We start from the raw sequence: 27,329 nt of genomic DNA on the forward strand, positions 1-27,329 counted from the left end.
TTCAGACTCGTCGGAAACTCGAATTGTTCAACTGTTGTGGTAAAAAGTTAATCTTACCGCAGGATTTCTCAATCAAAGCCTTAATCTCTACACCTTGACATAAACCAGCTATAATTGTGTCTTAATTGCTTTGCTCAAGCAATATGAGCATAAAATAAAAGCTCAACAGGTCCTGAGGGGGGAAATAGGTTATAAGCTAACCTCGCGCAGCAACAAACGTTGTTCAGATCTAATCGCCTCTTAAACAATCAAATCAGAAAACCAGCAGGACTGCCATTTTTATTTTATTCAAAAAGGTTGTTTTTCTGATTTTTTTTCACTCTTAACACTGACATGGCAACACATCCTGATATTGATTATATTAACAAGGCAGTCCTTGCACCTATGGTAAAATTTAAAAACTGGAAATAATTAAGCTATGGCACTTAACAAATAAATTTAGGTACGTATTGGTACTTTGCCTACACGTTTGCTTGCACTTGAATATGGAGCAGGTAAGCAGCATTGGCAACATGAATAGAGTTGGATATTAATATAACGAAAACAGATCTTGTGTGGTCCGAGGAATTAGTGGACAAACGAATTATCGGTTCGATTCGACAATACAATCGTAAGTTTACGTTTATAATTGCCACCATCGATCACTAAATGCCGACATATACATACACACAAAAGCTGCCACCAAAACTGTGGATTACCGCAAAGGACAGGCGAAAGCATTAACATTCAGCACTTGTGAGAAAGAAAAAGGAAAAGTCATTCTTCAATTAGGTACTGCAGATGCTGATTTAGCTTTGGAGGCCGCTTTAACTGTAAAACAGGATGTGGCGGGTATTGATGTCAATTGTGGCTGTCCCAAGAAATTCTCGGTACAGGGCGGCATGGGCGCTGCGCTTTTGACTAATCCTGAGAATCTGAAAAAGATCTTGACCAAATTGGTAGATCATTCTGGGATGCCTGTTTCCTGCAAAATTAGATTGCTGGATACGCAAGAGGAAACAATTAATCTTGTGAGAATGATTATTTCAACTGGTGTCAAAGCACTCACTGTACATTGTCGGTAAGCTAAAAAACACAAATATTAATGGGAAGATATGAATTATTAAAATGAAGAATATTAGTACTCGAGATCAAAGACCCTCCGAAAAGGCAAAGTGGGAAAGACTTGCAGAGATTGTAGATTTTGTGAAATCTATCAGTGATGTTCCTGTAATTGTCAATGGTGATGTGTTCAAGTATTCAGATATTGATGAAGTCAAGAAGATCACCCGTAAGTGTTTCGTAATTTACCACCAACATAGAAAAACTGAGTTGATAAATAGACGCCGATTCTGTTATGATTGCTAGAGGAGCTCAATTAAATCCATCTGCCTTTAGAAAGGAAGGCTTATTGCCATTTGATGTTACAATTCAAGCATTTCTCAAAAAGGTATGTCAGGAAAATGGTATAAGACCTAGCATATGAGTGTACTGAAATAATGCAATAGTGCATTGATGTCGATAATCTCTTTCAAAACACCAAGTACTGTGTGCTTTGTATGAGTACCGATGATTCAAACCATACCCGATCACTCTTATATTCAAGCACTCAAAGAACTAAAACATTAGAACAGTTATAGTACGTATGACTACACGATAATGAAGAGAATCAATTTTAATCCCAATGATTTATAGCGAAATTTTCGGGTTAACAGAGTATCACAAAAAGACAATGGCTGAACATCGGGCCCGTATCGAGGCTTCGGATCCAGCTGAAAATGAGACTTCTATGACAACTAAAAGAGATAGAGAGGAATCCCCTGAAAAGGAAGCGGAAGAGCCTGTGGAAAAGAAGCTTAAAACAGACGTAGATAATTGAAGGGAAAAAATTTATTAACTGCACATTGTAATTAGAGCAGTGCGAAAAAATAAAAAAAAATAAAGAATAATTGTAATTTAAATGCCTTGAGCAATTTGAGGCCATGTCTCACGAATCTATTGGAATTTACTTAGTCCAAAGTTAACATTATTATACTATGAAGAGCACTCACCTTTTCGTATAACTGTGGCTTCGATCTTCGCAATGCCTCGGGATCTTCAGCTAGACAAACAAATGTTGTAGCAACACCGCTTGAAATAACTGTTGCAACTGTAGAGAACATGGACGAACCAATTAAAAAGCACATCATGACAACAACAGGTGTCATTTCACCATTGGTGTTGTATGCGGGGTTAGATGCTTTCAGGTAAATAAAACCTAATAAACCACAAAGAACACCGACCAGCAGGCCACCTATGTAAGAATTTTGTTAGACAACAATACACATATTCATGCATACGTCAAGATATACCCATAAAAAGGACATTTCCAATCAAATTGGTATTGATCAAGGCGTCAATGCCACGATCTTTGACCATAGTCCAAGTCTTTCTTGCGGTTGGAATAAAGGGTTCGCCATATATGGCGACTCCACTGAAAGCATAATAAGTGAACCATTCCTAGATAACAAACAAATAAATAAACACGCAAAAATCACATTAATTTTGTATCTATTTAGCATTACAAACAAACCGGCGGCACAGTTGACAATACATTGGATAATACAAATCAAGAATGATAATACTGGATTATCTGAGTTTGCTCTAGCAATTTGCAAGAAATATCGAATCATGTTGACAAAAGCAATCAGAAGAGCTCCAAAACAAATAGAACCAAAACTCGTAGTCAACGCGCGTCTGGCACTTCCCCACACAGGATGCTTCACACCATCATTCAAAAAATAAACGGTAGCAAAAACACCGGCTATGGTAACATGTGCAACATAGGTTATGACTTGTGAAGTCCAGTAAAATGAGAATACCAAGAATACCATGGCGCAGTTTAGTTTAGAATTGTTACTCGCTGAACTGTACCATGCCTGATAAACACCAATGACGGTGAACATGAACCAGAAATTAAATGCAGTTTGAACAATTAAAGTAATGATACCAATGGCAATAGTGCTTGGATGCTTTCTTGTTATACCAACCACGGTTTCTAACATAACTGCAGGTATATTGTTAGTATAAAATCCCTTGAAAAGTTACTGTAAAACATACCCGTGGCAAATGGAATTCGGCTTCTCCACCAAAAAAGACAGGCCAGATAGAGACAGGAAAATATCAGGAAAACAATAGCAGCAGAATAATAATGCATGACAAAATAATAGATTGTGACACCAAAATAAACGATGATAGATCCAATAAACGTGAGAATAATCAAAGGTTTCGGAAACCTAAAAAAAATCGTTATTGGTTTGCAATCTATTTTAAAGGAAAAAGTATACTTGCGTCTGTGCTAAGAACAAGTACAAAATGCTTAACCCAAAACCAACCACTGCAGAAAGTCCAAAAATCTTGAACGTAGCTCTGTCAAAAGTTAAACCCGGGTACGCATTATCAGATTGTACCCCGTTGTATGCTCCTTCATTTCCTCGATACGTTCTTAAACCGACCACTGATAATCCAATAAATGCGCCAATATTACATAGCCATAAACCGATGGCCCATTTATCGTTCCATCCTGATCCTGGTTTTATTTTATCTTGACCTTCGGTGTAAGGTTTCAGAGGTTGTCCGTTTGTATTCGCTGGTCCATCATAATTAGGTGGTGGTTGGGCTGGAGGTGTTTGACCGTATTCCAAATTAGTTTGATTTGGCTGTGTATAATAATTTCCTGTTGGTGGAGGTGGATAATAATTACTGTGCGGATCCCCCGGATTAGGTGGTGGTGGTTGATACATTTTTTTTTATAAAAATGTGAAAGAGAAAAGAAAATGAAATACTTCATACGTCAAATTACGTGCAAATTATGCATCTTTTTTATTTCATGTTTCAATCGGGGAAAACATCCCGCGTTAAAATAGATTGTTAAACAGGGCATCTAAATCATTTTGTGTATTATCATCCTGTATATCGGGTGGACCAATGCAACTAGAGGCAGAAATTGGAGAGGGAGGGAACAATATATTATTTATGTCTTGTATCCAAGGCTCGTCTGCAGGTAACCACGGACTGTCCATGTAATTCTGTTGAGGCTGTAACAACGATGTCATCCAATCAAAGGACGAGGAGAATATGTTCTCGGGCACAACAACAGTAGGCGGATTTTGGAACAAAAACTTTTGTATGGCCCGTTTCAATAACTCTGCAGTTCCCCAATCACCCCAGATGATGTCCACACCTAATAAGGTCAATGCCATGTCTAAATAATACCGTATTTGTTCACTTCTTTCCAGTCGGTATGAATACATTAATACTTGTACAGATGCATCAATGGCAGATACCATGATACCACGAGGTAGAAACATGCAGTTTTCTTCATGCAAACAAGACGGGTCACTAAGATAAACAAATGTCCTTTGGATGACGGTGATTGCATCCGGCACCACGTGGCTGATAGCAAGTATGTTTTCCACATCAGTTAAATCCAGTGGTTCGGGTATATGGCGTTGATGCAGCGTGAAATTCTTGTTGTCAAGCATTGTTCTCTTAAATCCAAGGCAGATTGTGTAAAATAACCTATACATTTCTAGGGTATAATCTTGTAATATAGAGAAAGTGTGATGGTTTTTCTGATTGAATTCCTTAAATTCCTGTAGGATGGCATCGATGCCAGCTTTTGTGTTGAACCATTTCTTGTTGGAGGGTCGTGTGTCTTTGTCTATCGCATCTTTATTATGCTGTGGTAGTTGAAGTATTAACTTGCAGCTGAACCTTGAAATGACAGATTTGATGTAAAATGTTTCAATCATGTAATAATACGTTTTAACCGGCTTAGTATTGTTGTTTTCGCTGTCGTATTGATATGATTTTGATTTTTTGATATTTACTGGGGGGTATGGATGCTGATGACGAGCCAAAGCTTCACGGGGAATTTTTTCCACTGAAATGGGTATTATATTAATTATGTTGTCATACCAATGTTTATATATAGACTTACATTCTACACAGCCACGAATTGTACATTGATAAGCGGACCAGAAAGTCATCAATAGTAATTCCTTCTCTACTTCAGTTAGACCCGCAGGCATTGAATTATCAAATAGACCCAGTCTTGCAGCAATCAAATTGGAGACATGAAACAGAGAAATTCCTCTTTTCGGAAAACCAAATGTGACCTCAAACAATGCTAACAAAACTAAGGCCTGGTAGCGACTGACGGTAGCTTCAGCTGTATATTTTGAAAGAAGCAAATACGCATAATCCAAGAACGGATTCCGCTTCTTTTTATTCAGTGCGTCCCATAGTATCAGTGGTTTTCCGTCGAGTAATTGACTTTTAAAGAGAGTTGTACCGTAAATGACGCTTAGCAATAATGGGTCTGCTGTATCGGTCCAATATGATTGTAAAAGCATCGTCTTACTAAACATGCAACAATGAGAGTGAATACAAAAGAAACTTTCGATGAGTCGAACTGCCTGCTGTGGTGGCAGCGAGTTGAGTGGATTAATCACCAAGCTGTTATCAGCCGGACTTTCAAAGAAACTTGCCGTGGAGTCGTATGCCATGGCCGTTGTTGTGAATTCGAGCTCTGTATAATAGGTTAACTTCATTCGGGACATGCGCCGCATGAGAATGTTGGCTGTGTCTGCACCCATCCAAGTATAATAGTGAGTCATGTCATAAACTTGGATCTTTGGAGATACATTTGAATACTCGAGTTGTTGAATAGAAGGATCAATGGTCGCAGCCCTTTTAAAATGAGCACAAAAGATGTTGTCTAAATAATGGGAAAGATCAATTGATTTTGAATCTCGTAAATAGCGTGAACAAGTCAAAACAGGCGAGATTGAAACATTTTCGATAATGAATTCTCTGCAAAAGTTGGTTTGGTTGCTTTTTGTAAGAACCAGTTTATTGACAACAGCATTTTTAGGGGGTCTCCCCACTGCTCCGGGTCTTTGGTAGATGCAATCTGCCTTTTTTAAAATACAACGTTGACAGGGCTTATCTCCATCGCATTTTACCTTTTTGATTCGACAAGGTAAGCAACTAATTTTTCTTTTGCTTGGCATATGGAAGGAAGCAAAAAAGAATACTTTATTCTAACTTTGCTTTTCTGAAATCAACTCCGATTACTGGTTGGCTGGCAGATGACTCGAGCACTGCGGCAGATTTTTATCATCTGTGACTTGAAGTAATTCCTTCTGGTAACCTAAAGGGACTGCATACAAGACATGCATAGGTCCAAAAGATAATACAACCAAATTGAGAAGAGTGTAACTAATTTTTTTGATAAGGGGAATGGCTAAACTTACGTTTTCTATGGACCCATCATCTCATATGAAAATGGGGATGGAAAAACATCAAACTTATACAACAAACAAATGAAATGTTTGATAAATACACGCTCAATTGATTCATCATATCAAACAATGATAAATAGAAACAGTGCAATTCCTTCCTCCGTTTTTTTAAAGGGCTGTTTTGAAACTAATATCTGCAAATTAAAGTACAGTCATTGCATCAAACAAGGACGATTTCCATGTGCTTGTTTATTTTTCTTGTTGTAAGCTTTTTTGTTTTGACGCCCTATTACAAATAAAATATAAATGACGGAATGAAAATCGGTTAAGGGGGGAAAAAAAGGCTGCATTCATAAAAGGAAAGAAAAAGAGACAGTTTTTGTGTAATCGTTCTTTTTCTTTCTTTTATCAATTAACTAAAAAGCACAAAAAAACAAAAGATATGGAGACAGCCAAACCACCTCAGAAAATTGCTACGGACAAAAGTACCAGCACTCAACGAAAGCTATTACGGCAGCAGTCGATTACAAGAGGCACTGCGTCTAGTCGAGCAAAAGCAGTGAAGCCAGTCGTGATTGTAGAGAATAATAACATCCAGCAACGGAGATTATCAGTAAGAGTAAGAAATCAATCATTAACACACATGGAGACCAATCGCTTACTTTTGGCCGCAAGTACTTCGAATAGTGTTATTTCACAAAGAAGAAGTTCATGGTCTACATTGGAAAGAATGCCCAGCTCAACTTTGTTAGAAATATCTTCACCATTAAAAAAGACCACACCTGACCGACCTATTGTAAATGGCTCCACTATTAGTAGTAGTAATAGCAGTTCATCCTCAGTTAGTACACGAGTACACTCATCTTGTTCCAAAAAAGATACTATGGTAACTAAACCTGGGTTATATAAAAACGACAAAGACAACGACAATGCATTACCGCATGCAGAAGATAATCAACAAAAACAAGTTAATCATGAAGATCCCCTTGAAACTTCTGTTGTTGTACCGGAAGAAGAGGTAAAATGGAATAAAAGAAAACAACTGTTTACATGTAACTCATTTTGTGTCACCTATTAAGGTTTCAGAAACCCATAATCATGAAGAAGATGACTTGCCTGGTTACATGCGTCGTCCCATATGTGCTGCATGTAACCGTAATGTGAAAATAAGTGATAGCAGTAGTAGTGTTAGTGTTAGTAGCGCTAGTCAGAAATCTTCGATCCATAAAAGGGAGATCAATACAAGCCCTAGCAGTAGTGAAGATATTATGGTGATGGTAAGAACCAGGTCTAATAGCCCAACCTCACCTATTCCCACTCGAAGATCAAGTGGACGAAGACTAGATGAATTGATGAATTATGAGAATAACAAAGAGAAATGGAATGAACTATTGATTCAACAGCAAAAGATAATAGAATTTGTTAATATGGATTCAGATAATATGATGATGCTATCTAGTGTAGAATATACTCCAGGTGATGAAACATTAATATTGGAAACACAAGTGGAATTACTTAAAAGGTTCGAATCACTTTTACTCTTGTCATCGTTGCCGGTACCTCAATTGGTCACAACACCATTACCTGTAGTAGATGAGAATGAACAAGAAAGGCCATTGCCTATCGCAAGTTGGCAAACACAATTTGAATATCGCCTGACAAGATTTAAATGGAATATTAGTCAGTGGTTTGGTACACTTGTTGGCGATGGACAAATAGAAGAGCAAGAATTTGATACACTAGGATATACTAAGACTGTAGTTATTTCTGGCGTCTGTGTCACAACGGAACCTGGATTACTTCCAAAGGTAATGATTGATATGTTGGAACGTCCCTGGAAGTAAGGCTTAAACAACTTTTTACCTAGAATTTACAAAAATATTATCCAAATCGTGGTCAACTTGTTTGTCATAAATATCTTGTTCATCTCGATCGTCAAAAACGATTAACATTATTTTCTTTATTAAATAATGATGAGTGGAAAAAGGATACAAGTGTTAAGGCTTGTGAGTTTCATGTAAATGGACTAAATTGTAATATTGAATTTAATGTATTTCATCGTCGTCATCACTGTAGAAGGTAATAATAATATAATTATATATGTGTTCACATTTAACCATTTAATAATAATAGCTGTGGTCATCTATTTTGTCAAACCCATTGCTCAAATCGGCTTCCCTTATTTATATCCAATGGTGAAGAACGTGGTGAATGGTCTCGAGTATGTGATACATGTTTTTATGCACGTATTGACCCTCAATTCATTGCGAGATGTTGAAAAAAAGTGACACAAACTTGTACAATAAAAAATTTGACATACTTTTATAATTTCCGCTTTATTTTAATTTTTAAATGATCTTGGGCATTGGTGTTGACATTGTTCATTTACCTCGCATCGCTTCCTTAATCACAAGAAGAGGATCTAAAGTATTAGCAAAACGTATTCTAAGTAGTCGCGAACACAAAGAGTTTGAAACGTTTACAGATGAAAGACAGCAATTAGTTTACTTGGGATCTAGGTAACTAAGGTCGGGGTCTTGAGTGATAGTAAAATATTTAAAAAAGAAAGTATATTTAAAATATAGATGGTGTATAAAGGAGGCAGTTTATAAAGCATTATATCCTATACATAAGTTGGAATGGAAACAAGTATCAGTGATCAAACAAGCGGGTACGTTTAAATTTGTATAATATAAACTAACTGAGCTAAAATAAAATGTTACATTCACAGGCAAACCTGATTTGGATATTGTGAACGGTAAATTATATGGTATTTCCAAAACGCATGTGTCACTATCGCATGATGGGGATTATGCTATTGCTCAAGTTATTCTTGAAAGCCAGTAAATTATTTTTTTTATAATATCCGCCTACACACTCGAGTTAATACACCTAATTTGGATAACTTGCGTTCCTTTTTCCCTGCTAGCTAATATATATAATTTTTTTTTGAAATATTGCAATTATTTGGTTTTTTCTTTCTCCTTTCTTTTTTTTTTTTTTTTCTTTTATTATTTCTTTATTTTGTTTGTATATGAGAACAAGCACATTAATTATTATATAAACAAAAATCACCACAAGTTTTAGAAAACATTAGACTCGATATAAACAATACAATAACCATGAGCCAAGACTCTAATATCGCACCAACCTGTTCAAAATGTATAACACCTCTAGGCGATCAACTTGTGAGAGCTTTAGATGGTGCATTTCATCCTGAATGCTTTACTTGCTGGGTAAATGTCCAAGGTCTAAAACACTCATCATGTCTAATTTTTTTTTAAAAGGATTGCAATGCACCTGTTGCTTCTAGATATTTACCACACCCAACTGAGCCCGGTCAACCACTATGTGAACGAGATTACTTTAAAAGACTCGGGCTTGTCTGTGCTACTTGCGACGAGCCTTTACGAGGCACCTATATTATCGCATTGGATAAAAAATATCACACCAATCATTTCACCTGTAATGATTGTTCTGTTGTATTCGGTCCTGAGGATTCGTACTATGAACACGATGCAAAAGTATATTGTCATTTCCATTATTCAACCCGATTTGCTGTTTCTTGTGCCGGTTGTGATATGTCTATTTTAAAACAATATGTCGAGATTGAAAGAAACGATGTTGTGGACCACTGGCATCCAGAATGTTATATGATTCAAAAGGTAAAAATAAAAATATGGTTATACCTATTTATGGGCTTAGAGTTATTTTTAACTTTTTTTTACCGTAGTTTTGGAGTGTCAAAATTGCGCATCCTGTTTTAAAAGATAGTGATCCAATGATTGCGCGTGGTATGAATTTTTTATTTTATTTTTATTTTTGGGCTTGGGCGTGTGCTAATCATATGGATGAGCAGAATATAAACCACAGAACGCTTTGGAATTACTCAAGGTACAACGCGAAATGGAAGAGAAAGTGATTAGCATTTGGTCCGTTTTATCAGCATTTGAAGGTAACAATAAAGGATGTATGTGATGTGCAGTCCAGAAACTAAAAAATAGAAAAATCCTTTAGAATCATCTGCAGTATGTATTTCGGAAATGCTTTTGCATGTATCCAATGGTGCTTATATAGAAAGTATTTGTTTGTCAGAGAGATTTCTGGTTCATGTTGAGGCATTATTTGCTGGCATAGATAAGATTCATAGTATATATCTGGAATATAACCAAACAGGTAAAATAATATAAGACGGGATAGAAAGAAAAAAAAGATATTTAAAATTAAGGATTTATAGAATTCAAATACACGCGGGAAGCTAAAATGCTTTGTAAAAAAATCATCAATTTCTTTTCATTATTATCAAGAACAGGCGATATGGAAATGAAGAAATTGGGAATCACGCAAGAATTATTATCATTAGTTACTGGTTTAGCTCATTATTTAAAAATTCTGATTCGATTAGCATTAACTTCCGCTCTCCGTCTGGTAAGAAAAAAGAACGAATCGACCAGGAAATTCCCATAAATATAAACTCAACCCGAACTTGGCTATTAATAGGAAATCATTGTTGGCAAACCTGTCGTCGTGTCTCGTTTGTTAGCCAAATTGATGGAAATTCCAGGAAAGGAAAGACATAGCCGGGATTGTCAACGATTAATCAAGGCTAAAAATACAGATTTCTGCCATGTATGTAGAAATACAATTGAAGACCAATGTGTAAAATATGGTGATTATCGTTGGCATATGGCTTGTTTCAAGTGCAGACAATGTAGTCGTCAATTGTCCGTCCCTGACAACGATGCTGTCTTTAATTCGGCTTCTTGCACAATCCAATGTATTGGATGTTCCGGTCTTACAAAAAGAGAGGCTACGCCATTTGAATATATCTCCAAATTGTCTCAGTATAGTTTTTTGCTAAGAGTTGCTCTTAGCCGCCTTTGTAACTTGTTGCAAATTACAGGTACGAATTATTTATATAACACGATTTTTTTTTTTTATACTAATATTAGCATTTTTTTTCTTCTTCTTTTTTCTTTTTTCTTTCTTTTTATGAAAAAATGTTGATTCCTTACACAGATAACCAACTTTCTTCAGTGGATTATTCATCGAAATTAAAACCAGCCACAAATCAACTTTTAAAAGATGCCAATAACATTCAATTGTCGCCATCAGCCGAAAAGCAATTGACGATGATGAACGACGGTAATGATTTTTATCCAACTGAAATTCCTGATGCCAAGAACACTCATCTGGATAGAAAAGTATCACGATCATTTAAAACCGCCAATAAACGTTCTACAATACTAGGTAATGCGGATCTTACAGCCTCACTTAAAACTCAGACCACACCAACGCGGATGGATAGTTTACGACGATTAGACCAACATAAAGATTTACCCGAATTACCTCCAGCACGTAGTGTCACGCGTCATAAAGCAACACGTAGTGTAGGTTTAGACGATTTACCGCAAATGGCTGCTGCTGCTGTAAAACAGTCTGTTCGTGCCGACCAAAATATTCGTATCACCACCGGCGCATCAGGCCGTCCTCGTGTATATTTGTCTGAATTGTCTGCATTGCAATACATGATTATTCGATATGTTGCCGTAGTACAAGTAGAACAGTATGTCAAATCCTTCTTTTCTTCCAGTGAACTACTCAACTTGATTGAAACAAAAAAATCTTCAATCTGGGGGAAATTCTTTCCATTTAAAAACAAAAAGAGTCACTTGCCAAAAGCAAAAGAGGAAGGCACGTTTGGTGTACCACTCGATCTCTTGACCGAACGTACAGGTGTTGAATCCAATCTGGGATCCGGCCATTCACCAGTAAAATTAGCTGCTTTTATTGATGATTCCATTACTGCCATGAGACAAATGGATATGACCGTCGAAGGCGTCTTCAGAAAAAATGGTAATATCAGAAGACTGAAGGAATTGACGGATATGATGGATAGAAATCCAAATGACGTGGATCTTACCCAAGAAAATGTGATACAGGTTGCTGCCTTACTAAAGAAGTTTTTGCGTGAATTGCCTGATCCTTTATTAACCCATCGATTACATCCTTTGTTTATTTGTGCAGAGAGTAAGTTATTTATTTGTATTTTTTATTTTTTTTTACTTACATTTTTTTTTTCTTTGCATGTAGGAATTGAAAATCCGTTAGAACGTAAAAGAGCCTTACATTTAGCTTGCTGTATGTTGCCCGTATGCAATAGAGCAACCATGGAGGTTTTATTTGTATTCTTTAGATGGGTTGCTTCATTTTCTCATGTTACATCCGATGTGGGTAGTCGTATGGATATTCCAAATCTGGCACGTGTGATTGCACCAAATATTTTGACAGCCAATTCCAAAGATCCACTCAAGGATGATTCATTTGCGTCTATTCGAGTTGTTGAGGTTTTACTAGAGTCATACGAAGAATTTTGCATGGTTCCTGACGATTTAGAAATCTTTTTACAAGATCCTAATTTAAGCGACGTGGATATATCACCTAAGGAATTTTTGAAACGAGTTGAACAAACAGTCAAGCACAAGAGTCCTGGTTCATCCAAGTCTAGTATGCATTCAACGCAGCAGGAAGGGGTGAAATTATTCGATGGTACAGTAACGGATGGTCGCCAACACCCACCTACATCTATTTACGCACAACAACAGTTTTTACCTTATACCAATAATCATCCATCATCGGACTATTTCCCTCAGCAGTTAAACATGCGATACCATCAGCAAGCACCGCCACGTAGAATGGATAGTCATGAAAGTTTTCATTCCTATCAACAACAACCATCAGAAAGATATTCAAGTAAACATTATCATCAGCAACAATCTCCTTTAAATACCACCACACCATCCCAATAATACCAACTTATAGAATATTCTTACAAATTATTCGTGCACTCTCGAAAATAAATTCGTTCGTTTTAAAAGTAAATTTTTCGATCAGGGCCAGAATAAAGTTTTGCTCAAAAAGTCTAATAATTTTCCAATGCATATTGTACGAACAAAATGACCAGAAAGAAAATCATATTTTACCATTTAGACAATCATCAAATTTATTATCGCAATATTTACAAAATCCCTGATGTTCACTGATGGTTAAGCACCCCCGCCGCATGCATCCCTCATCCTCATTGTCGAATTCTCTTCCTGCAAACGATTCACTGGCTTAAGCTTGCTCAGATTATTAAGGAAGAAGATGAAAATAGCCATAAACACACTTTTCCATGTATTTCTATAGTTATATGAATACACTTGGTATTTTCCATATAAAGTTGTGTCTCTTAGTGGTCTCAAACTGATGTAGCACATCCTTAGAGTACTGGAAATAAAGCTAAAACAATGGCCTATTACAGTGCCGACTCGGGTGTCTTTTTTATGTGCAAAGTTCACTACATCGAGTTACACATTCGTGGTTTATCAAGCAAGAGCTTTGCCTATGATCTCCACGACTGTTTATAAACGCGTAAAGGAATTCCATTCGATTTACTTTCGTTATTTAGTCTATTTGAACTGTTAGATTCATTGTTATTTGTTCCCAATAAAATTAGTGAATGTAAAAAGTATATGAAAGATAGACATCGAAGTGATGCCAATCCAATATATTATTAGATAATGTGTCAGATGTAGTTGTACACTTATGGATCTCGTGCTATAAAGTATCAATCCGATACGAATTGTAAGTCATAGTTAAAAAAAATGGACTTGCCACCTCTGTTTTAGGTATCTGGCTTTTTGGCTTCTAGTGATCGTATTTTGTTTAAACAAGTATATTCTTATGCTTGCCATCCTAAGACGATATTTTTCTTTTTTTTTAAAAAAACAGATGAACTTGCTTTGTTTACATGTTGTAGAATTGGGATAATAATCTAACAGACTCATACTAACAATATGCATCGCTACGGTTGAATATAACTACGTTATTTTAATTCCATGGATTTATCGTCTGTACTACATGACTATTCATTTGAGATGGCATGAATAGTTAAGTGACTTTCATACGAATTACTGGGTATTCTCAAAAGCGAGACATGTACATATCTGTTTTCACAATATGTATTTTTTGAATTTTACGGGGTAAATAGTTGACAGTTGCCCTGAAGTAAATTCCAGAATGCATTTTAAATTGTTGGCACAAGCTGTATTGCAGCTTGGTTCCTTCTATTAGAAACGTTTTCTGAACAATTGAAGCTTTGGTGGGGTCTGCTCATAGTCACCGATAAAGGCAGACAAGCTGACATAACTCTTTAAAGAGCGTTCCTCGTGCTAGATAGTACGGTTAATTTGGGCCACACATTTACAAAGAGATTTCGATCAATAAATGGACTAAATATAAAGTTCTGATTTTCTTTGAAAGGGAATAATTGATGTTCGTTCTGGTCACATTGACAGGTTAGATGATGCATTGTCTGGGTTTGATTTACAAATATACATGCATTACGACCGTTATTATAATATCACATTTATTGGGTTTATTTCTGTTTCGATTTATTTCGATACGAATATTTATAATAATGAAGTTGATGGGGGGAAGAGACTTATTCCGGAGAACTTTAACATATAAATCACGCCAATTTATAAAACTGAAGGCGACAAACATTGATTAGAGAAGAAAGTGTTATTGGATATGTCAAATATATAGTCAACAGTAATAAGCGATTATTAAGTAATTAATGTGAAATGAAATTGTCAAACAAAAAGATGACTTCTTTTTATTATAAAATACTTGTAGATAATTTATTTACAGGGTACTCGGACCAATATTTAGTTGTCTAGTAAGCCATCATCTAATAAGCCATCATCCAAGACATCACCTAAGCCATCACCTAAGCCATCACCTAAAAGACCATCTCTTTTTTGACCATCGAAAGTAACACGTGCTTCAGTACTAAGAACCAATAATAGAGTAAGAGTGATCAGCAATGTCAAGGTAGCGCGCATTGTATATAAAATAAATATAAATGAAGAGTTAAGTAAAGAAAAGAAAAAATACAGAAAATCATGGTCATATTTATACAAGTTGGGCAGGTCAAAATAAAATATGTTGTAAATAGTAAGTAGACAGACAGATAAAAGTTAAGACTATATTGCATATTAAATTTGGGCGCAGGTAAGACAATCATTTTTACAACTCTGACATTGTTGTCTGTAGATGGTTAATATAACTATATAAATTTCAAATAGGCTGATTGCTACGTTTTTAATGTAGCAAGTTGTGTCTGTGTTTAAAACTTGCTAAAGGGCAGATCATCTGACATTTCAGTATGAAAACTCAAAGTAATCAGAAATTGCAATCTGGCCTAAGAAAGAGAAAAAAAGTTCCAGAACAGAAAATGCACTAGTATTGCATTAGGCTTTACAATTGTATCGCAGCAACTGTATTTCTGAGACACTTTGAAGGATTTTCATACATTACTGCAAATGTTACTGTAGCGATTTTTCATGGATTTATATATAAAAAAAAAGGTACTACAACAGTCAATAGAGAGACGCATCGGTCACCTGCCAACATTTTGACTGAAACTGCTATGATAGGAACACGATTTAATTCATCTGTTTTCTATGCTGTCTAAATTTTAGTATGTTTCCAATGCATTTTAGATTAAATATCCATTGTTATGACATAAAAATAGATTGTGGAGACTAAATGCATATCTCCAAATAAAGGCGTGGAATTTTTATGCAAAGGCTATGGCTAAGTTTATTAATAGATGTACTGAATAAACTAGTGTGTCTAATGTTATCGCATACTAAATGATTAATAGGCTTTTCATTAGTATAATGATTCAAGACTGTAATAATGACCAAAACTGTAATAATGACCAAAACAGTAAATAAATAAAAAATATATGAATCAAGATGCGGTATTTTATTAATTGAGAAAAAAGTATGACGGAAATGCTGGTAAAATGTATTATGTATAATTATGTTGCTTCATCTTGAAGATCAGATTCATTGCAATCATTGTCTTCATCATCATCCTCTTCTTCATCGTCTTCGTCTTCGTCTTCGTCATCCTCATCATCATCTGCATTGTTCAGTTGATTGATACGGTTGCCATTGATCCCAGCTTGGCCTCCAATAAATTCGCCATCGCTAGGCAAATCAGTATCATCCCCAGGGAAAACAGGATCATCAAGAAAGTCCCTGTCATCATCATCAAGAAAATCTCTGTCGCCATCGTCAACTATGTCCCCATCACCAGGTACCTCAGGATCGTCAAGAAAGTCCTTGTCATCAAAGAACCCATCAAATGGAAAATCTGGGTCCATAGATGGCATTTCATTGTTATGACTATTAATTGTATAATCATTATTATTGCGCTGGCCGTAGCTGGAACCAAGATCATACCTGCTACCGAATAACGAAATAAGATCACCGCCTTGAAAGTTAAGGATATCTCCTATCAATGCTCTTTTTTTATTCAGCCGATTAAATCTTGCACGCTTTACATCAGTTGATAGTTTAGCTTGTGCGAAACTCAAAAGGACACCGAGTGTGATGAGTAAAATCGTAACCGAGCGCATTTTTTTCTCGTTTGATATTTATTATAGATATAGAAGTTGATGAGGAAAAATTGGATATCTCAAACGGTCGAAAAAAAAACTTTTATATTCAAACACATTTTAGCATCCCTGAAGACAAGTAATTCTAGTGCAAGAAATGTGAGGGGGTTCTCATGAACGACAGAGCTTGGGAGAACGTCATTTTATTTTTATGCTTATTAAAAAAAAGAAAAGCTTTCCTTAAATGGTTGTTATTAAACACAATTTTTTTTTTATCTTAAGTATGTTTGCATTCTATACAAAACCAAGTTTTATAGAGCAGTAGACATTACATTTGAAAATGTTCAGAGGAGGGTCATACAAGGCGATTAACGGAGTTGCCATAACAGGTTTTTTATGGAAGGTTACGCAAGCTGATCTACGCAACAATCCAGCCCTTTCAAGATTCGGCCAAGGACGCAAACAAAAGGGACCCGCGTACACTATGCCGGTCCTCCGGTGATACTGCATAGTATAAAGGGCCATACTGTAGACTGTGATGTGGCGTGGCCTGCCGTGCGAAAAAATAAAATGTAATAACTTATGTCATCTTTTTTCAACAGATCAAGCGGTTTGAAAAAAAGGAGTTGATGATGGATCTAATATTAGATGCAGATGATAGATTTTATCATCCGTTTAATAAAGTGACAAAAAGTTGGAAAAAAAAAGATTTTTATATAATTAATAAGTTGTAAAGTGTGGAATCATAAATAAAGAAACATAGAAAAAAGTGGTATATGGTTATCATCAAAAATTGGTGATTTTTAAAAACATAAAAGTACATAAGAAAAAAAAAAGTTTTTTTTTTTTTCTTTTTATAAATCACGAATTCTTTCAACTCTTCCACATTCTGGTAAATGGCAGCCTCTATATTTGATAAGGTATTCTCCATTTGGCCTAGCAGTAACAGTTTTATTGACAGAACAGCCCTAAAGACGAAAAAAATAAGATGTTAGTAAACAACCAATCAAATGTCGTGTGAAATATAAGCATGAATTTCATATGTCAGAAACCAATTATAAATCGGGCAAACTCGCTTCATCAGCCCGCCAAATCCCGTTATACTCCCAAAAAAAAAAAATTACCTTATTGCTATTTGAACATTTGTAATAGATACTTTTGCAACCCGTCTTTTTTTGAACAGTATTGCCATTATTCTTCCAAAAGTAGTTATCAACATAGGGAAATTCTCTAGTTTCAACAATTTTTGTGATGGCTTGCATTTCTCTTCTGCGGCGTGGCTTATTTCCAGCAAAATCTTCTTGTTCGTCATTATAATGATCTGCGATTGGTGAAGGATATGCGCTTGTGATGGGCTCACTAATATTTATTATTCGTTAGTCATGAAAAATACTGACAGTATTTGTACAAGTACCTCTTTTCCTCTTGCGCAAGGCTCTTTCCCATGGCCAGCATGGCAGCAGCGGCAGAGTGACGGCGTTGTTGGTGATGATCGACATTAGGTAACTCCTCGTCATCCTCATCAATGTCTTCGTCAGACAGGGAAGATATGGATGAAGCAGAGGAAATAGACGAATGATAACTGCGGAAGGTGGTGCTATTAGGGATGACATAAGGTGATCCACGATGATTCTTTTTTAATGACGATGAAGATGATACAGATGAGGGCAATGATAATGATGGTAATATTTTACCAGTAGTATTTAATTTTTTAGGTGACTCAGCGACATCGGAAACCGATAACCGAGGCGTAGTTGGAGGTGAATTAGGCGTTTGATTATGTTGAAGGTACATGTCGAGTTCTTTTGCACGTAGTTTGGCCTCTTCGGCCCTGCGTTTGTCTTCCTCCACTTTGCTGGTCAAAATCAGCTTTAAAAGTTCAGGCTGAGATTGATACTGTTGGATGACTTCTTGTAAATCGTAGAGTGGCGTATTTGTTGATTCATGGATCGAAGGCATTTTGTTATTAAAAGATGAGAAATAAGAGTCAGTTTTATAATGATGTTCAGTCATAGTGTAAGGAAGATGAGGGAAAAGGAAAAAAGGATGAAAAAGAGAAAAAACTTTTTTTTTCCTTTGACCCCCTCCTTTTTATTTGCCTGTCTGTCTTGTAACAACAAAAACCCGGAGTTTCCATGAAAAAAATATATAAAAAATAAGGATTTCGACAAGTCTCCCAATGTAGTGCACAGTTAACAATCCATTCTTTACCTTATGAATTCTCTATCTTCATAATTGTATTTGTCTTTATTCTATTCATTTTCATCATGCCTTTAATTCCGTCACATGGGGTGACTCAGAAAACTTTTTCACATTTGCCCTGACAAACCCTCAATTTTTGAGTTTGAATTTATTGTTTGGACTTTTACCCATCATTTGCCGCATTTTGCCAATTAAGCTCCCCGCTTGTGTGATGAAAACTCATGTGATTTTAAATGAAAAAATATTGTATCTACCAAAATAACACATGCGTGGTAGTGTGTGTGTGTGTGTAATCAGTTATTCTTTTTTTCTTTTTTTTTATTGCGAAATAACCTGAGAATATACTGGGATGAATAAAAAAAAAAGCAAGTTTAAACGTATATCCATAAAATGGAATATCTCTATTCAAAATCGAATAAACAATTAGCCATAGCTAAACCAATCACCGATATTTCAATGCGGGGAAAATGAAACCTGGCCTTCTATATTTTTCTTTCGTATCCATAGATACCCCACACTATGTTGCCTGAGAAACACACATGGATCCATCCCTGGCAACAGCATAAAAAAAGTCATTCGATGAGTCACCACTGTTATAGCGTGCAAATTGCATAAATGAAAACCACATGGGCTACTTTTCTAAATGAAATGACCCGGTTTTACATTTAACGCATTTAGGCATTAATATGAATTGAACCTTTCTTATCTGGTTGACGTTCCTTTTTCCCCGCATTTTCAAATAGCAAACTGGGCTTTCTCCTGGACACCGGAGTTCAGAACAAGAGGAACCGAACCTAAAATTCCCGAGCTTAAGGTCAAACCGAGAGAACGTGTGTGGCCGTCCGACTCTGTGCTTTAAATTTTATGGCAAATGGATATGCCTAGTGCCAAGCTTCTATTGTTATATTTCCCCCCGCATCTTCATAGCATTCTTACCATTTCTTTCTTTGACAATAGCAATCCGCGGTATATAAAGTTAATCATCAACTGATTTGATTCATTGGTCCCACCTGCCATATTAAACTTTTTTTTTTTTTTTTTTTGAAACAATTTTTTGCCCGCAATTTCCAATATTTTATAACCCAATCATGACAGTCTATTTATTCTGTCAAGCTGTATGGCATTTTCTCTTAAACTTTTAAACCAAATTGGTATCTCCCGGTCCCGGTTTGTAAAAAAAAAAAACAAATAAATTATTCCCTGTTTTAAATTTGAGAGCTGTCGGATTCGGGTCACTCACAAGAAGAAGGAACCTTTATGATTATTATATTTATTTAGTAGCGTAGTCAAGTTAGTGGTTTTTTTTACGGTAACAATTTATCAAGTACGTCTTGTCACCAAATCAATGAATCTTAAATTATAATCTTGTTTGAGAAGCACCAGTTTGTTTGTTTTCTTGTTTTTCTAAAAAATAAAATAAAATATAATCATGTAATACTTTTTACCGGAAGATGAGATACGTCTTTTATTCTAGTGATCACACGAGTTATCAAGTTTGGATGGAACACAAAAGAAAAACTTGCAAAACCGATTAGGTTTAACTGAACAAAAGTAAACCCATCTTTGCATACCCAAAAGTAAACAATGAATGCTATATTCGGCTACATGTCATACTCACTTGAACGTCAGTTGTGCTAAAATGAGCTCATCCATGAGTGTAGGCGATAATAAAAAAACCAACAGACTATAAAAGTGTGTTGCACCGATCATTATGTCAGCCTATGATGATCTGGCTCAAAAGATCCCGCCGAAACTAGCCCAGTAAGCAAAATTACTATTGAACGAGCGACAGGTTACGTTGGTACAACGATAAAAAGGTGATAACAGTCGCCCTATGAAAAACTAAACGTGACAATTTATAATCACACACCAAAAGATTTAATATAATTTTATTATTTAAACCTGCTTGGGGAAACAAGTGGGTCCAACATGTCCTCCGCCATTGACCATTAAAACACGAGCCCCAAATTCAAAAGGATTGCTATTATAAGCAACAAAATCTGCCTTACGACCCTGTTTTAAAACACCAGGTCCATCGGCTTGGTCAATCAATCCGAAAATCTCGGCCAAATTCCAAGTCACTAAACCAACAGCATCTTGTGTAGATAAATGTGGGTTATGAGCAAGATTCCAGCCTGCTTCCCAAATCAAGTTACGAGCATCACCATTATCCATGTCAGTACTTCCTAAACCAACACGGACTCCATTCTTTAATAAAACATCTAAAACAGTGCTGGGGGTGACGGGAGGCCCTGTCAAGCAGAATCTCGATTGCCATGAGGTGGGATAACAACGTGCAGGCATCAATACCACTGGAACGTCCAATCGGTATAAATGTTCGGCTACAAGATGTGATTCAGCTCCTCCAAGAATAACAAACTTGACATCCAGTTTGTGTTCCTTTGCAATAGATTGCTTTATCAACAAAATGGATGCAATTTCGTCCTTATCATCAACTTGTACTACAACTGGGATTTCACCATGAACTGCGCGAGCAAACACGTTACGGCTGGGATCTTTCTTAATGTTATCAACCAATAAATCACGAATACTAGCAATTTGCTTTGAAACAGTCATAGCAGATGAATGTTGAATCACGAAATTCAATGCAGCTTCCTCTTTGACTAATGCATCCACAGTGTCCAAAATGGTGTTTTCAACACCCGTGCGGAATGCAACAGAGATACCAGCAAGGACATCGGATCCGACCATTGGTTGAGATACGGATGTTGTCACACCTACATTTTTTTTTCAGTTACAAATCAGATATGCCAAGTTTTTTTTTTCTTTACCTGCTTTATATGCTTTTTGAAGATGTAAGCCGTTTAATTTAAGACCATCCACAGCACGGACAATATTCTTGGAAATATCAGCATCTGTAACATCATTCTTTGCATATCCATCCTGTGTTGTTTCTTCAGCTTGGATCTCCATTAATCCAAGGGGCACACCCATAGATACAATACCCTATATAATATCATATTTAAATCAATGCCCTCAGATACAACAGAAAAAACTTACAGGAATAATAACAGCGCCACCCATTTCAAAGACAGGACTTGAAAGAGGCCATTCAATGTGATCACGATCACAATCAGTACCCATACAAGAAACTTGACCATCTTTCACAACCATATATAATCCTTGGCCAGAAACATTGGCATCCAAAGTGTTGCTAGAGTTCATATAGATTTGACTAATATTACGTAATACGAAAGAATCGACGCCTTGTGAGCAAGCATCCGTAAAAGTATTAGGATTATCTAAACCATGATCTTCAAGATGCATTGAGCTCTCTGAAAATGGAGGTAAGTAATGTCTCTCTTCATCTGTATCAAACTCTCTGGTGGTCTCAGCCTTCATGACATTTTGTAAAACTAAATCTTGTTCGGTGACGGTCTTGGTCCATGATTTTTGGAAATCCATTTCGGCACCGTCAATAATAACATGCTTGGGACGAGCACCTAAACGAAGAGGATGACGTTCCCAAATAACGATATCTGCATCTTTACCAACATCAATGCTACCGATACGATGTCCTAACTTCAAAGAGTTTGCAGGAACAGTGGTCAGTGATTGAAGTGCTTTGTGTTCATTAAATCCGTAATGATATGCCTTTTGTGCTTCATGCATCAAATCACGCTAATACAAATTAAAAAGTTAAACTCTATTCTTTCTATATTTTATTAAAAAAAGTATAACTTACAGCATTTGTTACGGGATGATCACTCTTGAATGCAACTGGGATACCGGCTTCATCCAGAATTTTAGGTGCATGTACATTTTGATCCCAGGCTTCGGCCTAATAAACGATATTAGTCCTATTATATATGATAACATCTGTTTGTATATTACCTTGTAACCCCACATATCTATTTATCAAAACAAAAGGGGACATTAGTATAGATTTATAAATAAATAATTAGTCTAGAGAAATATACCTGCAAAAGTAGCAATTGTAATATTGGTTTTCGCACGCTTGATAATTTCAGGGACTTGCCATGCACTGAGGGCATGATGAAAAGCACCAATTTCAAAATCAAATTCAAGAGAATGATGCACCATGGCTTCAATATCTTGGGGTAAATAGCAATGAATATTCAAATTGACTTGCTTACGTAAAAGAGCTACTAAACTCTCCAAGCTCAGATCTTCTGGGTAACTGTCGGTGAGTCTTGTTACTGAATCTTCATCAAACTTAGCGTTGGTGGGAAAAGTCTTTTTGATCCGAGCTGCGGCGTCACACCAATTATCTTGCTTCTCCAACAATTTTCGTGCTTCCTCGAAACGACGACGGAATAAATAGTTTTCACCAAGACCTAAAGGTTTTTTAAAATTGATGAGCTATTTATGGGAAATATATTGCTCTTTCTTTAGTGATCTTACGAGTCATGGGCATTTGGTTTAATTCAGCACCATAATAACCCTTGGGGTTTTCGCCACAGGCCATTTTCATATAACGCCAAACAACCTCCTGATCTTCATCCGAAACACCTGCCCCAATCAACATTTCTTGATTGGAAAGTGTGGATACAGGACGAAGCTTAATTACAGCAGCTTCACCGCCCATAAGATTACCAGACCCAGGGAGAATCAAGGATGTGGTAATACCACCACTAGCGACAATCTTTAACCCGGGATCAGTAGGACTCATGGCGTCAATCACACGGACCTAAAAGGTTAAAAAGATAATTGAGTCAATGATGTTGGACTTACACCACTTAAACTTACATAGGGAGTAGTAGGAGAAGTCATTTCGTTTGTATCATCAGAGCCCCTTAACCCATTCAAACTATCCACCATCATATGAGAATGCATATCGATAATACCAGGTGTAACCACACGTCCACCAGCATTTAAAACGCGAACATGCTTATCGACTTGGAGATCTTTACCAATCGCAGCAATAAGACCATCCTTGAGATAAACATCGCCGCCTTCCAAGTATTGATCGCCAAGCCAGATATGACCATTGCGGATCAAAATATCGGAAGCGGCAGCGCTACGAGGATTACGATGTCTGGTACGGGTAGTATTTGTTTCAGCTTCACTTCTTTCGATAGAATATTGGCATTTTTCAATTCCTTGTTCAAAAGAGGCGATGGAGATGCCGGGTGAAACTACCTTATTCGTTTCGTGCCATGATAATCCTTGCGTATTCACGTTGGTAACCCCAATGGCAGGTAAATGGTTAGAAAGATAAACACATGTTGTACCAAAGAAGGCAAGTGCTGAAGCAGTTAAGGCAAGTCTAGCCTTGTTATTGTTACGTCGAACATCATGGGAAAGTAAAGGTCGAGTAGACGAATCCTTTTTGTACATTTGAAGAAATAAAAAAAGGAGGGGTGAAGAAAAAATAAAATCTGGAAAACGCCGACTTTATACTCACAGCATGAGAAATAAGGATTACCACTCCGCACAAAACCCTTATCTAAAAAGTTTGTGCCGTAAAGAGAGTACAACCTTCAGATTCTGATCTTAAGAGATTGCTTTATAACTTGGCTCCGAGGAAACTTGTACAAGCGTTTAAAAAGACAGAGAATGATGCTTTCATAATACCATCATTCCCGAAAGTTTAAACAACTGCTCAATCAAACATCGAAAAAAAAAGGAGATATGATCAAATTATCTAGTCCAAGGTACTTTGTGACAAAACTTTACGTGGGGGACTTATTCTTTTAAAAAGACGTGACTCCTTACTTATAAATAGAGGATCCACTTGTAATACTATAAACATGGTAGATATTTGTAAATCGCTCTCAAAAACTATAAAAGAGTGCCAGTTTAAACCTATTACATCCATTACGACATATATTATCTATTTATTTTATCAGTCTTTTTCTTATATTTTACCATCATTGTAGTTATACTTGATAGTATACCACAAAAAGTCTGGAAATATATATGGAAACTTAACCGAACATTAAAAATTACAGGGTGTTCAATAGAGAAATGTGACAGAAGAGTTGTCTTAAAAAAAGGAGTCTTTGTTATTTAGGCTCTTTAGTGCTTTACACTGATAAAATATTCATGCGGCAATATCATGTGTAACAATGTAGAGCGTAGGTTTGCATAAACTTTCCTTTGACATACAAGGAGGGATTCCACAATGCAGAAGATATAACTTAACAGTATATCTACTAATGGGTCTGGATGAAGAGGCACAACTGGAAAGAAGCCATCTTGACATATATACAAATAAAAGAGGGAATATCAGTCATACCCTGAAGTTTTAAAAGATCAAACGAGATGCATTTAAATTTGATAAACTTCAAATCGACTAATTATCTTGGATGTCAGTGTTGCAGTTATATCGGGTCTTTATTAATTTAAAACGATAGGTTGTCAATGTCTTATTTTTATATATACAGCCAAAAAACTAATATTTATCGGTGCAGGATGATTGTCAAAGTCTTGACATCTTTTGGTACAATGAACAATAGGAAATTGTCTTTTATATATAATTCCGGTTTTTAAATACGGATGTTCTTTTCGATTTTACCATACAAATATCAAAAATTCAATATGGGTTGCTGTGGTTCTTCTAGTAGTAGTAGTAGTTGTAGTTCTGGTAATACGCCAAGTGTTTGGTGTAAGTATTTTTTTTTCTGTTGACATTTCATGTACTAACATTTTTTAAATGCAGCCGGCTCAGCATTCAGTGGTAAGAGTTCTTAATATCATTTTTGATTTATGTATGTATGATTATAGAACATACTAATCCGACACATTTAATTTTTTTATAGCATAACCAAAAATGTATCCATCATCATTGGCCTTTATTTGATTGACACAGAAATATAATAATAAACAAAAGTACCTCCTTTGAATATAAAGTAAACTACCCGCTCGTTTTGGGAGTAAGCAATGAGCTTTTGATTGGGTTTACCCACCAGCTTCATATTTAAATGTAGCTTTTATGAGCAGTACTTGTATTTAAAAATAATATAACCATTTATTCTACCGAGAAAAAAAGTATACCACCCAACCTCTGCTTACAAAAACCTATGTCTAATGAACCACCTTTTTCTACTTAATCGAAACTAAAGTAAATCTCCACTAAAATGAAAACGGGTTTGGAAGACTAGTATTCGCGTGGCAGTTCGAGATATATGATATAGGTTGATCTGTACAGCAATGCACCAGTCTTACAGGTGCTTTATCGGATAATACCGTTCGCTTTCCATCACATTAAATCAAATACTGTCCAACATTATCCACACTGTGTATAGTTGTTAGAAGAAATTGAGACACAAAAATTTATAACTCTTTAATAATCTTATAAAAGTCGTTTCAATTGTATTTACAAGCTGTTGACTTCAAACAAAGATAACATCAGATTGTTTTCGGTTTAAGCAGCATTATAGGTGGGCATGCTGGCAATACATTCAAATTACAGGCTAAGATGATCTCTCAAAAAAGTTTGAAGGCAATGAAACTATCTAACCCTTCACACGAAATACGAGACATTCACTTTACATAGAACAAAACAAAAGATAAAGATAAAAAAAAGGCATTAGGATTTTTATTAATATAAGTAAATGGAGGCTCTCTAGCCAGTATCAGTAAAGAAAATTGCCCAAGTGCAACGGCAAGGAAGTCAGTCTTTGTTTGCACTCACCCGCTTTCTTTAAGTTTTGATGGCTCTCAAAAGGGACTCTTGTAAATCCTTACAAAGAGATTGAAATACCATGTTCTCTATTTGTGATCGTTCCACTCTTTAGAGCTTCACTTATACCCAAACAAATAATCGACTGAACCGTTTCTTCCAAACTAAGGAGTGTGCGACCGGCAAGTAGAATGTTGATTCAAATCACCAAGGTAACTCCCAAAGAAATAAGCGATTTGTTTTAAAACAAGGAATTATGCAGAATCATAAAAAAAAAGCTTTGCAATCTGATGCTATAAAACCACATTCCGTTATAACTTGGGGGACATAAAGAGACTAGTATTTTATACTTTTGTTTGCATAGTTTTATTTATTTTTCAAAAAAGAAATAAGGTACGATTCTCTAAGTTCTCAAAGCAAAATTTCAATAAAAATTACAATCATTAACAGGAAAAACAGCCACGAGATGATAAAAACATGCCTGGTCCCAAAAATTATGAGGTGTTTACATGCACTTTTTGAGATAGTAACGGAGATTATTATCAATAATAGCGAGTAAAAAGATCTTGTGCTCTCTTGCTTGCAACTCTTTACTATTGACAAGAGCACGTTTTTGTCTGTAAAGATATCGTATCGGTAGAGCTTCCCATATCAACCAGTTAGAATATAACCTTCTCCTCTTGCGATTGAGATTAGTGTAAAACCAGTCATCCGTTACCAACACAAGAAAAGGAAGAAAGTCATTGACTTAAACTACTAAAACGGATTCGAGAAGCTTCAATGTTTACGTCATCTACTT

The 27,329-nt window shown here is 36.0% G+C and overlaps 9 protein-coding genes across 9 annotated transcripts; 4 read left to right on the forward strand and 5 right to left on the reverse strand.

The window, feature by feature from the left end:
• Positions 1–213: 213 nt before the first annotated feature.
• Positions 214–1,974, forward strand: EV154DRAFT_507423 (uncharacterized protein). Its single transcript, XM_051601422.1, has 8 exons — positions 214–387; positions 443–494; positions 548–610; positions 676–1,060; positions 1,122–1,270; positions 1,323–1,429; positions 1,488–1,618; positions 1,675–1,974. The coding sequence occupies exons 1-8, from the start codon at positions 334–336 to the stop codon at positions 1,856–1,858; spliced, it is 1,125 nt and encodes a 374-aa protein (XP_051458070.1). The 5' UTR covers positions 214–333; the 3' UTR covers positions 1,859–1,974.
• EV154DRAFT_463930 (plasma-membrane choline transporter-domain-containing protein) lies at positions 1,936–3,801 on the reverse strand (the record flags this gene model as incomplete). Its single annotated transcript, XM_051597647.1, has 6 exons — positions 3,310–3,801; positions 3,075–3,254; positions 2,544–2,982; positions 2,331–2,478; positions 2,031–2,272; positions 1,936–1,974 (listed from the first exon to the last, which is right to left on the reverse strand). The coding sequence occupies exons 1-6, from the start codon at positions 3,759–3,761 to the stop codon at positions 1,936–1,938; spliced, it is 1,500 nt and encodes a 499-aa protein (XP_051458071.1). The 5' UTR covers positions 3,762–3,801.
• Positions 3,802–3,805: 4 nt separating this feature from the next.
• On the reverse strand, positions 3,806–6,144 carry EV154DRAFT_218725 (uncharacterized protein). Its single transcript, XM_051594411.1, has 2 exons — positions 4,961–6,144; positions 3,806–4,903 (listed from the first exon to the last, which is right to left on the reverse strand). Exons 1-2 carry the CDS (start codon positions 6,033–6,035, stop codon positions 3,876–3,878), a joined length of 2,103 nt encoding a protein of 700 aa, XP_051458072.1. The 5' UTR covers positions 6,036–6,144; the 3' UTR covers positions 3,806–3,875.
• Positions 6,145–6,255: 111 nt separating this feature from the next.
• EV154DRAFT_218861 (uncharacterized protein) lies at positions 6,256–8,585 on the forward strand. The gene is made up of 4 exons (XM_051594412.1): positions 6,256–7,284; positions 7,346–8,074; positions 8,134–8,345; positions 8,400–8,585. Exons 1-4 carry the CDS (start codon positions 6,709–6,711, stop codon positions 8,542–8,544), a joined length of 1,662 nt encoding a protein of 553 aa, XP_051458073.1. The 5' UTR covers positions 6,256–6,708; the 3' UTR covers positions 8,545–8,585.
• Positions 8,586–8,600: 15 nt separating this feature from the next.
• Positions 8,601–9,229, forward strand: EV154DRAFT_507430 (4'-phosphopantetheinyl transferase). The gene is made up of 3 exons (XM_051601423.1): positions 8,601–8,785; positions 8,852–8,937; positions 8,998–9,229. Exons 1-3 carry the CDS (start codon positions 8,619–8,621, stop codon positions 9,111–9,113), a joined length of 369 nt encoding a protein of 122 aa, XP_051458074.1. The 5' UTR covers positions 8,601–8,618; the 3' UTR covers positions 9,114–9,229.
• Positions 9,230–9,388: 159 nt separating this feature from the next.
• Positions 9,389–13,075, forward strand: EV154DRAFT_563155 (uncharacterized protein; the record flags this gene model as incomplete). The annotated part of the gene is made up of 9 exons (XM_051605765.1): positions 9,389–9,502; positions 9,554–9,931; positions 10,000–10,060; positions 10,126–10,221; positions 10,284–10,442; positions 10,504–10,694; positions 10,767–11,169; positions 11,286–12,296; positions 12,360–13,075. 9 exons carry the CDS (start codon positions 9,389–9,391, stop codon positions 13,073–13,075), a joined length of 3,129 nt encoding a protein of 1,042 aa, XP_051458075.1.
• Positions 13,076–16,213: 3,138 nt separating this feature from the next.
• On the reverse strand, positions 16,214–16,776 carry EV154DRAFT_507441 (uncharacterized protein). Its single transcript, XM_051601424.1, has one exon. It carries the CDS (start codon positions 16,560–16,562, stop codon positions 16,401–16,403), a length of 162 nt encoding a protein of 53 aa, XP_051458076.1. The 5' UTR covers positions 16,563–16,776; the 3' UTR covers positions 16,214–16,400.
• A 797-nt stretch (positions 16,777–17,573) lies between these two features.
• EV154DRAFT_563157 (uncharacterized protein) lies at positions 17,574–18,678 on the reverse strand (the record flags this gene model as incomplete). The annotated part of the gene is made up of 3 exons (XM_051605766.1): positions 17,574–17,687; positions 17,844–18,078; positions 18,134–18,678. The coding sequence occupies 3 exons, from the start codon at positions 18,676–18,678 to the stop codon at positions 17,574–17,576; spliced, it is 894 nt and encodes a 297-aa protein (XP_051458077.1).
• A 2,139-nt stretch (positions 18,679–20,817) lies between these two features.
• EV154DRAFT_563158 (uncharacterized protein) lies at positions 20,818–24,243 on the reverse strand (the record flags this gene model as incomplete). The annotated part of the gene is made up of 8 exons (XM_051605767.1): positions 20,818–21,659; positions 21,714–21,888; positions 21,943–22,563; positions 22,628–22,723; positions 22,777–22,793; positions 22,863–23,240; positions 23,308–23,593; positions 23,653–24,243. 8 exons carry the CDS (start codon positions 24,241–24,243, stop codon positions 20,818–20,820), a joined length of 3,006 nt encoding a protein of 1,001 aa, XP_051458078.1.
• Between the last annotated feature and the right edge of the window lie 3,086 nt (positions 24,244–27,329).

This window comes from Mucor mucedo (assembly GCF_025094135.1).
Source record: "Mucor mucedo strain NRRL 3635 chromosome Unknown EV154scaffold_41, whole genome shotgun sequence".
Taxonomy (NCBI): Eukaryota; Fungi; Mucoromycota; class Mucoromycetes; order Mucorales; family Mucoraceae; genus Mucor; species Mucor mucedo.